General features: G+C 33.2%; 2 protein-coding genes across 3 annotated transcripts; one reads left to right on the forward strand and one right to left on the reverse strand.

Moving 5' to 3' along the window:
- Nucleotides 1-12,809: 12,809 nt before the first annotated feature.
- Nucleotides 12,810-15,098, forward strand: LOC135136134 (uncharacterized). Of its 2 annotated transcripts, none has more exons than XM_064065267.1 (9): nt 12,810-13,032; nt 13,088-13,143; nt 13,350-13,503; nt 13,560-13,650; nt 13,701-13,888; nt 13,941-13,977; nt 14,025-14,753; nt 14,804-14,895; nt 14,955-15,098. In XM_064065267.1, the coding sequence occupies exons 1-9, from the start codon at nt 12,955-12,957 to the stop codon at nt 15,003-15,005; spliced, it is 1,476 nt and encodes a 491-aa protein (XP_063921337.1). In that variant the 5' UTR covers nt 12,810-12,954; the 3' UTR covers nt 15,006-15,098. The 2 variants fall into 2 exon arrangements, with proteins under 2 accessions (XP_063921337.1, XP_063921338.1); XM_064065268.1 differs by having other exon boundaries at nt 12,811-13,032; nt 14,804-14,899.
- LOC135136136 (U11/U12 small nuclear ribonucleoprotein 35 kDa protein-like) lies at nt 15,087-15,858 on the reverse strand. The gene is made up of 2 exons (XM_064065270.1): nt 15,795-15,858; nt 15,087-15,740 (listed from the first exon to the last, which is right to left on the reverse strand). The coding sequence occupies exons 1-2, from the start codon at nt 15,798-15,800 to the stop codon at nt 15,126-15,128; spliced, it is 621 nt and encodes a 206-aa protein (XP_063921340.1). The 5' UTR covers nt 15,801-15,858; the 3' UTR covers nt 15,087-15,125.
- Nucleotide 15,859: the final 1 nt, after the last annotated feature.

Consider the following 15,859-nt stretch of genomic DNA (forward strand, 5'->3'; position numbering starts at 1 on the left):
TGTTTTTAATTCTTTTCCAAATAAATACGTTATTCATCACAAGTGTTTAATTTTGAACAAAGTTGCCTTTTACATAATTTGATTTCAATGAATATCTTAGAAGATATAGTTTTAAAATAACTACCTAACAAAATATTATGATCAAGTATGTGCAAGGTGAGCGGGCGGTCATGAGTGGGAGGATGCCGGCCGGTAGCTCTGCGAGGTACTTACCATGCCGCGCGGCTCAGACCGTAGTCAGACGCGTAGTGCGCTCTATACGGAATGGTTGTGTGTTGCGAACTGATTTTTTAAATATTTTGCGATATCTCATCGTATATTAATATAATAGTAATAAAATGCCTAGAAAAAAAACTCAGCTTTCTCGGCTGTCTGCTACAGCAAAACGGCTGCGACTTTTGCGCAGCAATGAAACAGCGGATGAAACTATGCATAGGTTAGCTACTCAACGAGTAATCAATGAACTAAACCTTGCTAGGGAATCAAGCGTTGAACGTGCTCAGCGTTTGGCCTTACAACATTCCCGTACTTTGGCGAGACGTGAACGGGAATCAAGCGTTGAACGTTCCCTCCGATTAGCTCAACAAAATGTACGATCAAGAATTAATAGAATTCGCAGGTAATATAATTGATTGAATTTTGTGTTTGATTATGACTGTAACCTTGACTATTCTGTGCTAAATGATATTAATATTGGTAGAATGGATAAAATATTGATGTAAAACCTTGATAGGCGAGGATACAGGTCAACTTCAACGAGTTTCTGAGCTTCACAGATCTTATGATCCACTTCAATATCCTTTACTGTTTCCGTATGGCAATGACGGGATGATATCTGAGAGGCTTGATATTATCAAAAGAAATAAAAAAAAAAATTGAGAGCTGAAGAATACATTCATTTAAGAGATGCCGTGACTATGATAATGATGGCAATATAGATACGTCAGAAAGTTTGGAAGACCAGATCTCTTCATTACATTCACATGTAACCCCGAATGGGCAGAAATAAAAAATGAGTTATTACAAGATCAAAAATCTTACGATAGAAATGATTTGGTTTCCGGAGTATTCCATTTAAAACTAAAGAAAATGATAGACCTATTGACGAAGAAACATATCTTTGGACGAACTCAAGCCTTTGTTTACAACGTAGAATGGCAAAAAGAGGTTTACCTCACGCCCACATTTTATTATGGCTGGCAAATAAAGTACAACCAGATTCTATAGATGACATAATATCGGCTGAAATACCTGACAAACAACAAGAGCCCATACTTCATAATATCGTCATAAAAAATATGATATATGGTCCTTGCGGATTTCATAATCCTGCATCAGCATAAATGAAAGAAAACATTTCTTCAAAAAAGTACTCTAGATTTTTTATTTATGAAACACAAACCGGTGATCACCGTTACCCAACCTACAGGCGCAGATCTCCAGATAATGGCGGAAACACAGGAATTGTTCGTGTCACAGGAACAGAAATTAGCGTGGATAATAGATGGGTTGTTCCTTATAATCCGGTACTTTCACGAATTTTCAAAGCTGTTAAGTATAAATATGTAAATATATTCATAAAGGTTCTATTTTATTTGCAAAATAGTAACAATAAAGTAGAAAAATATCTAAATGGTCGCTATATTAGTTCTTCAGAAGCTCTTTGGAGAATTTTCCAATTTCTTATTCATTCACGTTTCCCAGCTATTTGGAAAACGGACAAAGAATTTATTTTAATAATGAAAGACCTTAGGACCGTTAATGGTATTATTTTACAGACATATCAAGGCGCCTGCAAGAGATTGGGTTTACTGGAAGGAGATCAACATGGGGAGAATTCTCTTGTCAGATGCTGTTGTATCAGAGCCAGCCACAAAGTTCAGAGAATTATTTACGATCATGCTCGTATTTTGTCAGCCATCTGACCCCTTGGAGTTGTGGAGTAAATTTCGTAATGATTTGTGTGAAGATATATTATACAGAAATCGTAATGACAATCAAGATATTACATTAGAATATAGTGATGATATTATACAATGAAGGACTTATAATGATTGAAGATAAGATTCGTGAGATGTGTGATAAACCTTTAACTGATTTTGGACTTCCAGCATCGAATAGGAATAATTCAAATAATAATATGGATCAAGTGAATATATATCTGAAAATGAACCTAAATTAGTGAATGACCAGCTTACGGCCTACAATTGTGTTTTGAACAGTGTTCGTTTTAACGAAGGAAAGATATTTTTTTGGATGCCCAAGCTAGAACCGGCAAGACTTTCGTTACTAATAATCAAGGAAGTACTATCTTCCAATAAATATAGGCACACCACTGGGATCTTGTTTAGGCCCGCTAATTGTGTTTTGTTCGATTAAGAAGACATCAACGTTTGAAAGTTTTTTGAGAAATACTTTTTGCGCTGTGACATATCAGGTATTTCAACTGCCTCGTTAGATACATCGTCGCCCGAGAACTTGTATGATCCACAGACCGGAGCGCGCTCAGGCCAATGTCGACTCTATAAGCACATGTTTCACTCGATTTTGACATGCAACTATTTTTTGTTTAACTAAGAATTAATTATTCCATTGCGTTTGATACTAACGTCCTAAATTAGCAATACTAGTGGAACAGTAATCATGCAATACATTTTTTTAGGAAAGTACAGTTATTTTTATGTTTTAGCAGCAATGTGTTCTATTTTCTATTAATTTTTACATATTTTTAGTCACAATTTTGTTAGTTATTTTTTACTTTTATTTTTAGCAATAATAAATAGTCCAAACATGAAAAAATCAAAAAAATAAAAATTGGAAAATCTAAAATTTAGAAATCGAGAAATTGAACAATCGTATAATTGAAAAATCGAAACATCGAAAAACTGGAAAATCGAAAAATTAAAAAAAATGGAAAATCATAAATTTAATAAATTCCGAAAATTGAAAAACTGAAATATGCATAGAAGAACTGAAAACTCGAGAAATCGAAAAATCTAGAATTTTAAAAATTGAAAAATTAAAATATCGAAAAGTTGAAAAATTGCGAAATCGTATCATTGAAACATCGGACAATTGAGAAATCGAAAAATAAAAAAATGGAGAAATCGAAAATTTGAAGAATGGAAAAATTGAAAATGTCAAAAATTGAAATATTGAAAACTTGAAACATCAAAAGTTGAAAAATCTCAATAATGTATTTATAAACTAGTTCAGGATTATGCTACTAAAAAATTGATAACGTCATCTCAAAATTTTGCCGAATAAATTCTACTAAAAATGTGCAAAATATGATGAGTTTTTACTTGTAATTTATCATAATTCATATTTTTTAGATTTGCTTATATACCTAGGTGGCTCAAAAAAATTAATGAATGAGTCAATTTATTCTATTGATTAAATCAGGAACGACTCACTCCATTTTTTCAGAAATTTTGGGAATACTGTTATTTTTAGTATAATCCACATTGATTTACGTGTCCTTGCAAAATGTTGATGATTTCATCACCAAATTGTGTACCTAAAGTAAAAATTTAACTCGAAAATGCTGGATATGTTTCATTGTATTTTAGGTGCGAGGGAAGTTCTGTCGAAACAACTTTCCACCAATTTTTTTTGCTGTTATATTTGAACATAAACAGTTTATTTTATATATTTTTAAAACATTATAAAGAAAATAAAAAGTTGTGTTAGACTGAACCTTGTGGGTTTCTCAATCTATTTTCCGCAGCATTTTACACTTTCAACCCAATTTCTTTCAAAATACATACAAATGGATTTCCGTGGTTATTTCCCTGTACCCTTCATTTGAAAATAAATAAGCTTATCTGGTGTTGTTTACAGATTTGCATTTTATGACGTACTGCCTACAGTGACCATAATCTCTCGTGTTTTTGGGTCGGTACCTGCGATGGGTCGGTACTTTGGGTTGCATAGTTACAAAAAATAATGCTTCTCACTCGAACCGATTTTGCGGGCGACGACTGGGGACCCTTAATAACCCGTTGTGAAAGGTGGCTCTAGTTCTGTTTTACCACCAAATACCAGACAACTGCAAGAAAATATTTTTTTCAAGACCAACAGAATATGAAACGCATTTTCTGTTATTTTTTTTTTCTCAAAGCATTTAATTACAAAATTGCTCGGGTTTTTAAATTCTACATGTGAATCTTGAAGATTCACATCTATATTGTTATCTCCAACTAAGAATTTAAATTACCAATACTTACAATTTAAATTTTCCTAAATACACTCAACTAAATTAGTCGTAACTATATTTTCTTTACATTTAGTCAGATTTTCCAATTCTAACTTGTCACCCGCGCCAATAGTGTTAATTTATTAAAACAAAAAAACAAAAAAATTTGGACAAGATGAATGAAAAGCATTGGAAATAAAACATTCATGTCACTGTCATTTGCCTGTGTTTTTTTTTTAATAAAATAATACTAGGTTTCTCAGAAATTAAAAAGGTGTCTTAATTTTGATACTTTCTTTAAGTTCTGTTTTTTCTAAATTTTAAATTTTCTCTCTTGGGCACCACTTATGTTCTTTACTTCATGAGCGTAAGCCAAGGTAGTACAGTAATCGAGTCCATCGGACGAATGGCCACTTTTATGTTTTCTCGATACCTAGAATATGAAAAAGTAGTCTCCCGTTTCCGTCTGTCAGCCTGTCTGTTTATCTATCTTGCGTCTGTGTCGATTTTTATTAGACACGTAATATCCGAAACTGCTGGACCTATTGTCAAATTTTGTACGTATAGTAGAAAATCATATAGTTGGTAAAACGCTAACAAAAATTTGGTTAATCAACCCCACCAACAATTTGATGACGTCATTACAAACAATTCTGTTTTAAAATGATTTAAATGTTATACAGTAATATACTCCTATCCTTGTGGTGTACGATTCCGCTTTGCGTTTTTCCCTAAACGTCCAAATGTTCACGAAAAAATTAGCACACTATATTAACAATTTACTAAGTAATACCTTAGGGCCCCTAAAAGCTCTGGGTCCCCGGCGATTGCCAGAGTGTTATGGGGTTTTTGGTCCATGATGTATCTGTGAATGCGATTTGATAAAATGGACCACTTGAAATAACTGTCAGGAGTAAGATCACAAGATCTCGGGGGTCAGATATTCTCTATATTTCGACTAATGATCCGGTTCTCAAAAAGTTCCTGTAACATTGCTGTTGTAGTACTATAGGCGAATGCGCTGTAGTCATGTCTTGTTGAAAATAACCTGCTTCCATTTAATCGTAGTGAAGTTCTGGTATAAAATCTGTCAAAATTTCTTGCTGCTATCTGTAGTAGCGGTTAGTTCACCTTGAACAGGACTACACTAGATAAGTCAGTTAATTACATTATTATTGATATTTCCTTTTTTTTATTTGTTTAGCTTCGCGTTTCTTTCTTTCTTTCTTTTTTACTTCCCGAGAGTAAGCGAAGGAAGTATTGTAAACGAGTCCGTCGGCCGACTCTCTACTTTTACATTTTCTTGACATTTCATGACCTCTAGACGAGGAGGGTAGAATAATTCTTATTCCACCCTCCTCGCCTCTAGAGGACGAAGAAATAGATCTCCCGTTTCCGTCTGTCTGTCTGTCTGTCCGCCTGTCTGTTCGTCTGTCCGTCTGTCTGCCGTCCCGGGTTTTTATTAGACAGATAATCTCCAAAAGTACTGGGCCGATTATTGTCAAATTTTGTATTTATATTAGGAATATCATGTAGATGGTAAAACTCTAATCAAAATTTGTTTAATCAACCCCACCACTAATGTGATGACGTCACTTCAAAATTGTACATAAAGTGTACAAAATAACATAGTCCTACACATATAGTTTATGACTCCGAATTGAATTTTTACCCGAAACGCCCAGATTTTTGGAAAAAAAATTAAAATCTTGAAACATTTTGCAAATTAATTTGGAATCTGCAAAACCGAATGCTTTGAAATCTTGCAGATGGTTTACAGTTATGATAAGAATGATATATTTTTAATCAAAATATATTTACTTATCTCCTCCAAAAAATTGATGACATCAGCTCAAAAGTTTGCCGAATAAATCCTATCTAAAATTTACAAAATATGATGAGTCTTTAGGTACTTGTAATTTATAATCCCATTCATATTTTTTGGATTTGTTTATACAGGGTGATTCAAAAATATTAATGAATGGGTGACTTTATTTAATTGATTTAATTAGGAACTACTAAACCAAATGCTTTGAAATCTTGGAGATGTTTTACAGTTATCATGAGCAAGGTAAATTTTTAATCAAAATGTTTTTGCTCATCCCCCTTAAAAAATTGATGACGTCACCCCAAAATTTTGCTGAATATATCCTAACTAAAATGTACAAAATATGATGAGCTGTACTTGTGATTTATCATTCCATTCATATTTTTTAGATTTGCTTAACAGGTCGCTCAAAAAAATTAATGAATGAGTCAATTTATTTTATTGATTAAATTAGGAATCGTTCACTCCATTTGCCCGAAATTTTGGAGATAAAAAAGTCTGGGCGACCATCGCTATTGTTTGCAATTTCTCTGTTTGACTTGCACGTGTAAAATCTCAACAAGTGTTACCGTTGCTTGTCTTAAATTAAAAATGCTTATACATAAATGATTTTGAGTCGCCTCTGCTAATACGTGAGTAAACTGTTTCGTTATTTTATTGATTATAAATCAATACTTATTCAAAACGACCCAATTCATTTTCCCGAAAATATGGGAGTACAGTACTTTTACTTTTAGTATTACACTACATCTATCCAAACTGATATGTGTCCTTGTAAAAATTTTGATGAAGTCATCGCAAATTTTTTTTAAATTGCCCCGCTACAAAAATGTAGTGAGAAAAAAACATAATAGGCATGCAGTCGTCATGTTTCCGACAGCGAGGGAAGTACTGTCTAAACTCTTTAGACCAATTTTTTTTGCTGTAGTATTATTCTGTAATGTGTTGTAATGACTGTTGGATAATAAAGGATTAATATTATTATTATATCATTAATATTATGATTACCTTTCAAAATAAAAGCGCTACTATCCGTCTCGGACGAATGCCTATTTTCATGTTTTCTCGAGGTTTCATGGCTCCTTGAATAAGTCTCCCGTTTCCATCTGTCTGTTATTGTCTGTCTGTGTTGATTTTTATGAAACAGTTAATCTCCGAAACTTCTGTACCGTTACGTACTTGTTGTCAAATTTTGTAAGTACAGTATAACCTCGATAATCCGAATGAATCGGGGAAAAGGTGTGTTCGAATTAGCGATTTGTTCAGATAAGCGATTTTCCCAAAAATATAAAAGGGAAGTGAATAACACATTGGTAAAAACAAACTTCAAGAAATAAACTTTAATTTCATTAAACAAAAATAAAGTTTTCTTAAGCAACAATGGATAATCAATATGTATATTCCACAAAATATTATTCCGTGATAATAAACACGCTATATTTTTGGAACCAGCACGTCAAGGCCTATAACCCCGAATTTTTTGAGAATTTTTAAACGACTTTTTCAAAAATGAAATTTTTCACTATGTATCGCCCTTATGCAAATTTCGACCCATGTTCGACGACTTTCGAAATTTAACGAAATATATTTTGTTGTATATTTCGGGCCGCAGAAGTTCTTCCGGCCTCATTTCTTCGATATCTCTAACCATTATTCCAGAATCACCCATTGAAATGCTACAATTTTTAAAAATTTAAATGTCACACGGAATTTTTCGAAAATATTGCTCCGTGACCCTAAACGCGCTATATTTTTGGAATTAGCACGTCGAGATCTATATCCCTGGATTTTTTGAGAATTTTTAGACGACTTTTTCAAAAATGAAAATTTTCATTGTGTATCTTCCTTATGCAAATTTTGACCCATTTTCAACGATTTTCGAAATTTAACTAAATACATTGATAAGATATTGCGTCATTTTTGCATGTCGGTGCGTGTTTGCAAGTTCAGATCGGATTGCAGAGTTTTTGTTTGGATTAAAGAGACTTCGACTTTAACTAGCCTCTGTTCGGATTACTGGATGTTCGGATAATCGTGGGTTCGAATTATAGAGGTTGTACTGTATTTTAGGAATATCGTGTAGATGGTAAAACGCAAACCAGAGTTTATCTAATCATCCCCACTAACAAAATGTGATCACGTCAGTTCAAAATTTATTTTTGCATAGTGGATACTCTTACACATGCGGTTTATGAATCCGTCTTCATTTTTTTACCCTAGATATTCAAAGGTTTGCAAACAACGTCAAAATTGTATAACATCATTTTATAATTTATTTTGAAAACCACAAACCCGAAGGCTCGGAAATGTTACAAATATTTTAAGATTATTATCGTAAGTATGGTAAATCGTTAATCAAAAATTATCCATCCCTCCCCCAAATTGATGACATCATCTCAAAGTTTACATAAATATAAACATATATTTTATTATTCAAATCAAAAGCACCCCACTTCATTTTCTAGAAAATTTAAGGATGTAACATATTCTTTAATTACTTTATTTTTATGTTTACTGCGCTTAGTGGACACTGATAAATGATAATATTAGTCCATAAAAGTTGTTTTTTTATATTCTAATAAGTACGTGTACGAAACAAACATGTATTTTTAAGCTGATTTTCAAAATATTGTTAAAATATCAAAATAGTTTTTGTGGTACCAAATTTGTGTGAATAGGTTTGAACATGTTTTGGCATATATGAGAGATGCTTTTGCTAATAAAATACCTAAGTACTGAGAATTTTGAAATTTACGTGCGACAAAATTTAACATCATGAAATTATTTTTGAAAAATGAAGATAAAATTATTTTAGATCATACTGTACAAACCTTCCACCGATCGACTTTAAAGACTTCAATAATAGGACAAACATGTTGAAAATTTCAATACTCGTTTTCTGTAACTAACAAAGGAAGATTTTTTTGAAGGAAATTTAAAGGCACTGTAGGTACAGTCAAAGTTTACATTGTTAGAATCAGATAAGATAAGGTTGAATGTAGTTACTGGAATGAAGAGGGGGTCGGTGGGTGGGGCTACTGTTTGCTTATAAAACTCTTTAGACAAACCTAAACTCAGCTCCGCCCACCTCTTGTCTCCATTTCACTAACTTATTTTATTTACTGTAAAATGTGAATTGAATTCTATTTTAACAAGTGGTGGAATCTAAAATTTAAAACAAAGTAAAAAGCGACTCCTCCCACCCGCCCTTATTCCGTTTTCATCATTCATTCTTATTGGCTCTGAAGAAAAAATTTCTCGAGTTTTCAATTTTTAATTACTTCATTTTTCGATTTTTCAATTTTAAAAATTATAAAATCTAAAGAAATATTGAAAAAATAAAGGAATTATAAAAAGGCAAAATTGTGATATGAAATCGAGAAAATGAAAAAAAAAATCGAGAATATGAAAAATCCAAAAATGAAAAATTGTAAAATCGAATAATTGAAAAGGTGAAAATGAAAGAAAATGAAAAAACGAAAAATTCTAATATCAAAAAATTGATCGAAGGTAAATAAATCCAGATTTTTCAAAAAATTATAAGATTTGATTTTGCAAATTTTGTTTTGAAGTCCAACTGGTTTTCCAAAATCACCTATTGAAATATCCCAATTTTTAAAAATTTCAAAAAATCGAATTTCACACCGAATTTTCGAAAATATTGCCCCGTAACCCTAAAGACGCTATATTTTTGGAACCAGTACGTCAAGATCTATAACCTTGAATATGAAAAAAAAAAGAAAAAAAATTGGTCGAAAATTGTTTTGACAGAACTTACCTTCCACCTAAAGTACAATGAAACATATCCAGCATTTTCGAGTTGAGTTTTTTCTTTACGCCCTCTCTTTTCTTAGAGGGTATCTCATTTGACAAAATCAGTGTTAACTTAGTAGGTACTAGCCCCGCCCACCCAGCCTCTATTTTCTTGGTGGGTATCTCATTTGCCAAAATCAGTCTTATCTTAGTAAGTACTAGCTAAGATAAGACTGATTTTGGCAAATGATATACCTTCTAAGAAAATAGAGGGCGGGTGGGCGGGGCTGGTACTTGATAAGGTACGACTGATTTTGGTAAATGACATATTCTCTCAAGCTATTGCTTGATCATAAAATTAGAAAAAACTAAACTTAGCCCCGCCCGCCTCCTTTCTCCATTTCACTGACTTATTTTATTTAGTGTAAAATGGAAATTGAAAAATAACAATATTATATTCCCAAAATTTTCTGGGAAAATGGAGTGAGCCGGTCCTGATTTAATCAATGCAATAAATTGACTCATTCATTTTTTTTGAGCCACCTGCTTAAAGCAAATCTAAAAAATATGAGTGCAATGATAAATCACAAGTATAAAAACTCCAGTGGCGGCTGGTGGGTCAAAATTTCGGGTCGGCCAAATATTTTGAGTCTACACCTTGGTGTTATATATTTTCGTAATGTATGGCTGCTACTCATTAACCACTGACATTTTACGTGCCAGGATGTACAAAACATCTCAAATGTTTCGACCTGTTAAAATAATTTTTTATAGGAAATTGACAATGTCAGTTTGATTCCAAATACTATTAATCCTTAATTCTACTTGTTCTGCTTTATCATTAATTGAGAACCACCGAAAACATTATTTTTACTGAGTTCCGCGTCGACCGGCGGCTATACGGCTTGCCGACCCCGGACATCCACAATTAAATAATAATAATTAAATAATGACATGCAGTTAAAAAATATAAAAAAAGTAATAATAAAAGTACCAACTGTTAACTATCTTCATTTACATTTATTTATTTTTAATGTATATGACAAATTGTCAAATAAATTAATTGAATAATTGAAAAATTAAAATGATTTAAAACTTTAAATTCGTTTCTGAAATATCTGAAAACGCTTAGATGCTAAAAATACAGAAAAAGCGCATTTATGTTGTAGCTAAGTTATGTACGAAAAATAAAATTTTAGATAATTTAATGTAATTTTTTTCGTTTATTATTCATACACAGAAAAATGTATTAAATCGACAATTATTATTTAAAAAAAAATAGTATGCACTGAAGAACATCGAAGCCGTTATTGTTTTGTAATTTGGTTAGCTATCTTAAATATTAAGCGTTTTAAAAACTAAATTCGCGTTGCTGGGTACGGCGAAGGAGGATTTCGCCGGACCTGGCGCAACATACGTTCCGCCAGGTCTTTGTCTACTACAGTGTACTAGACAAAGAGAACGATGAAACCGTAAGCTGCTACGAAGTCGAAACATCGAGCATAATGCATTCCTGGGTACGGCTTGCCGAAATCTCGCCGGCAAAGCGTGTTTATCAGCATTTAAAATTAGCAACAAATGCTTTATTTTGTACCTACAATATAATAAAATATATTTTTAATATATATGATCTATCCTAACGTACATTCAAACTTTATTTCTTTTTTTATTTTCTAATTTCAACGCTTACTAAGTATTTTAAAATGACTGGTACGGCGTGGCCGACCCTGCCGCCCCTGACCAGCCGCCCCTGAAAAACTCATCATATTTTGCACATTTTGGGCAGAATTTATTCGACAAAATTTTGAGACGACGTCATCATTTTTTTGGAGAGAATAAACAGACATATTTTGATTAACAATTTACCATGCTCACAATAACTTTAAAACGTCTGCTGAACAGATTCGACGCATGCAATTTATAAGTTTTAGGGCCGGTTTATAGAAAGGCGAATTAAATATTTAATCCTCGATTAATTTAACAGAGGATTAAAATGTGGAATATGAGCCCGTGATTGGTTAAAACATGCACGTTACCTAGCAACGGACCTCAATTAAAAGTTAATCGCGAATTAACTTTAACATCGGTTTCTATAAATCGGGTCCTAGTATATCATATTATTTGTATTATTTAGGAGTGCAGCTTTTTTTTTCTTTTTTTCTTTTGTTATTGAAATTGTCTCTTATTTCTATTTGGATGCATAGGTTTTAGCTGGATTCTTATTTTTGTATTAATAATAGTAATAATAATAATATTTCAACGCATTCGGTTTTGCAGATTCAAAATTAAATTGCAAAATGTTGTTTTATAATTTTGATTTTTTTCCAAAAATCTGGACGTTTCGGGTAAAAATTCAATACGGAGTCATAAACTACATATGCAGGACTATGTTATTTCATATAATTTAAAACCTATTTACTATGTCATTTGCCAAAATCAGTCTTATCTTATCTAAGACAAAAATTTGAATAGTTTTTGAAATATGACATGCTAATAAAGAACTAAAAACTCAGTTTCGAAATTATGAAAATTAAAAAAGTAATGTGATTTTAATCGTTGGGTGTTTGATAATTACTGACAGACCTGCCGTAAATTTTCTACGCTGCCAACATATATAACATGAGCTTTAAAGGACACTTTCAGCCGACTCTTGATGACGTAGATTATATGCACGCAGCAAGACATCGAAAAATGTTAGGAACAAAAGTGCAATAACGAAGTGCCTGGTGAATGTTGTGACATTGATATCAGAAAATTCTCTAACTCCATGTAGAAAAAAATAAGAAGAAAGACATTTTAAATATAATGCAATAACGTACATTAAAGTTTACAATTCATTCGTTGAATATACTTTTTCAAAACCTGATGTTTTTAACTAATCACTAACACTAATCAGATGGTAAAGAAAAATGAAAATTTTAATTAATGTATGTGTTTTACTGGCTGCCTAACGATATCAAAATCTAGCAATTCAGCTAGGCTCACTAGTGACTCTACACCCTGCGCATGCTCAGATCGCTCTCAGATCAAATCCGCCATTGAAAATTCAATTTGTATACAACTTATGGACGCCATTGCATGTTAGGGAAGTTGTGAAGCTTTCTTGTTGTTCCCGCGTGAAAACTAATAAGTTTATTTACACTTTTATAAACTCGTCGATTTTCCCTCGAACAGAATGAAAAGAAGTCGTCAGTTCAAGGAAGGTGACAAAGTTTTTGCCAAAATTAAAGGATACCCAGCATGGCCGGCAGTGGTAAGCAAGCCGCCAAATAAACATCTCCATCAAACTCATTTCATAAAATGTGCAGGTACTCGGCAAAAGCGGCAAGAAATTCAATGTACAGTTCTACGGAACTGGCGAAACGTAAGTGTTTCTCTCTTTATTTATATATATTTTTTTATTATTGGTTATGTTGAGGGGGCGCAGCTGTGTTGAAGCGTGAAGGTTAACTTCAATATATTGCCAAAAGTGCCCCAAAATTAGCGAGAAATCTGCCGACAAGCTTTTCCCGAGTTTGAAAAGCTTGTGCGATGCTTTCTGACAAAAAATTATTTTTACTTGTTTTCTAGGGGGAACATTAAACCGGAAGATATATGCTACTATTTGAAGAACAAGGAGCAAATGACAAAGGGATCCAAGAAAAAGGAGTTCAAAGATGCAATTGACCAGATTGAAAAAGCCATTGCGGTTGATGGAACCGATGGGGATGATTCTCCATCTGATGTAAAATTTTAAAAGTAAGCTTGCACACTATGATTATTTATGTATTTGTTTTTTAGGAACAGTCACCAGCTCCAAAGAGAAAACGAACAAACTCTGAAAAATCGTCAGATTCTGCAAAGGTTAGCAGAAATTCTGAAAGTGAAGGAGGTAAGCACCTTCATTTCGCTGTGGTAATCATTTTTAATTATAATGTTTAGAATCCAACATGAGTGAAAGTACAGCAGATGGCCCCACTGAACCTAAAGTGGAAAATGACACCGAGAAAGAGGATAATGAGACAATGGATGATGCGGACGTTAATAACCCACCAACTGATGAAGATCTCCCGTTTCTTCCAAACGTTAAAATTGTTTCAGAGCTTAATCTCAAAAACTGGATTATCTATGTGAGTTTTAGAACCTCATCAAACAATAACATAATTTTAATCCTAATTACAGGCTGATGCTGTTAAGGAAAACCCAGAATTATACAAATGTAAGACTTTTCATGTTTTTTTTTTTAACTAATTGTTGTCGTTACAGCACGTCCTGTGGATCAGAGATGCTATTTCCAGAATCAAGTATTCCCCGTGCTGCTGCCGTCTGGTAAATACGCTGGTTTAAAATTGCACAAAACCTGGCCACTTCACTTTGAAAATGAATATGATTGTGCTATGTATGACAACGATACAGCTTCTCGAGTTCTGCTATTGAAAGAATCAGTTATAACTGGAGAAGTAACAATGGAAAGTGACCCAGAGTCATTTTTGGAAGATTTTGATCTGACAGAAACTGAAATTCGCAGAGATGCTGAAATGAAACTCATCAACAATAAATATAAGAGGGTTGAAAGATTGAGAAGTGAATCCACATTGGTTGAACTCGATGCAAAAATAAAGAACTGCTTAGGGTTGAATAAGGCTGACCCAAAGAAGGCTCTGGAATTTTTGGATCAAATGTTGGAAATCAACATGGACGAAATCATGCTAAAAAAACATTCCCATGTGGTCGAAATGATCAGGAGATTAAGAAAATACATTGGGAATGTTGATGAATGGAACTTGTCACCAGAGGAGTTAGATGTCTTCAACACCGATGCACAAAAATTAAGAACCAAAGCTGATGAAATTTACAAGAAATTCAAATCTGTTGTTAAACTACCAGCCGGATCTATAAACTTCTGGGACGGGTTTAATGACGTAGTTCGCAAATTTAGAGAAGACTGCATCCACTTAAATAATAGAGAAGTATTTGTTCTGTGTGCTGAACCTTGTAAGCTTCAATATTACTAAAAAATAGTTTTTTCATGACAACATTTTTAGATTCGCGTCAGGCTATTATTGACAGGCTTGAACAAGAAGAAGAATTGCAGGAAGCAGATATTCATCGCCCTGTTGAGGCGGACACAGATAAAGTTGGTAATAAGATGAGAACATAATTATTTTTGTTCTTTAATAATCCTCTTTCTTTTAGGAGAATCGTAGTAAGGTTGCCAATTTGGAAAATGGATTTCATGTTGCATAAGTTTATAAAATTTCCAATCTTTTTTTTTTATTAAATGTTCCACATTTCTTATTTGTATATCAACATAATAATAGACATACATTCTAGTATAAATGTTATTTATTTACTAAACCCACAAACTTAACTTCTTCGCGATCTTGATTCATATCTACTATCATGTCTGCTACTCCTGCTTCGTTCCCTCATTTCACGTGTTTCACGTTCTCTCCTTTCCCTAATTTCCAAACTAATTGGTTTTTTGAAAGGTCGATCGCGACCACCAAATCTGAGTTGTCCTGATTCTTTCTTCCCTCCAAAACCACCCCCTACTCGTCTTGGTCGCCATCCTTTTAATAATCGTTCACACTCAAAATCAACAAAAATAATATTACCGTCAACATTCATTTTGTTCGCTTTGGAATAAGCTTCTTCTGCGTCATGTTCACTTTCGAATTCAATAAACGCGTAACCTTTGGGCATGCCTGTCACTATGTCCTTAACTAAACGAAATCTGCGCAAAGGGCCAAACCGTGAAAAAACATCCTTGATTGTATCCTTCGTGGTTTTGAGATTCAATCTACTCACGAAAATTGTGCATTCTGGACGGCCTTTTACGTGTCTGTTTGGGTAATACTCGGAGTTGAGGGCTCTAACGACGCCCTTGTCGTGGGGCTCCGTGTCAGTCCCGTCGATAGAACCAATTTTAACTGGGTCATAATATTTGGCGAAACGTGACCACGAACCTTCCGGTGAGTCCTAAAACACATGTAAATGTTAAACATTGGAATAAAAATGAAAATTTGTGTTTACACTCATTTTTGAGTTATCTGTCAAAAGTCAATGTTTGTCTTTGTTGCACTAGTATGCTACACTAG

Source organism: Zophobas morio, unplaced genomic scaffold, assembly GCF_036711695.1.
Source record: "Zophobas morio isolate AGI-343-1 ecotype UQ-CSIRO unplaced genomic scaffold, CSIRO_AGI_Zmor_V1 ptg000026l, whole genome shotgun sequence".
Lineage (NCBI taxonomy): Eukaryota > Metazoa > Arthropoda > Insecta > Coleoptera > Tenebrionidae > Zophobas > Zophobas morio.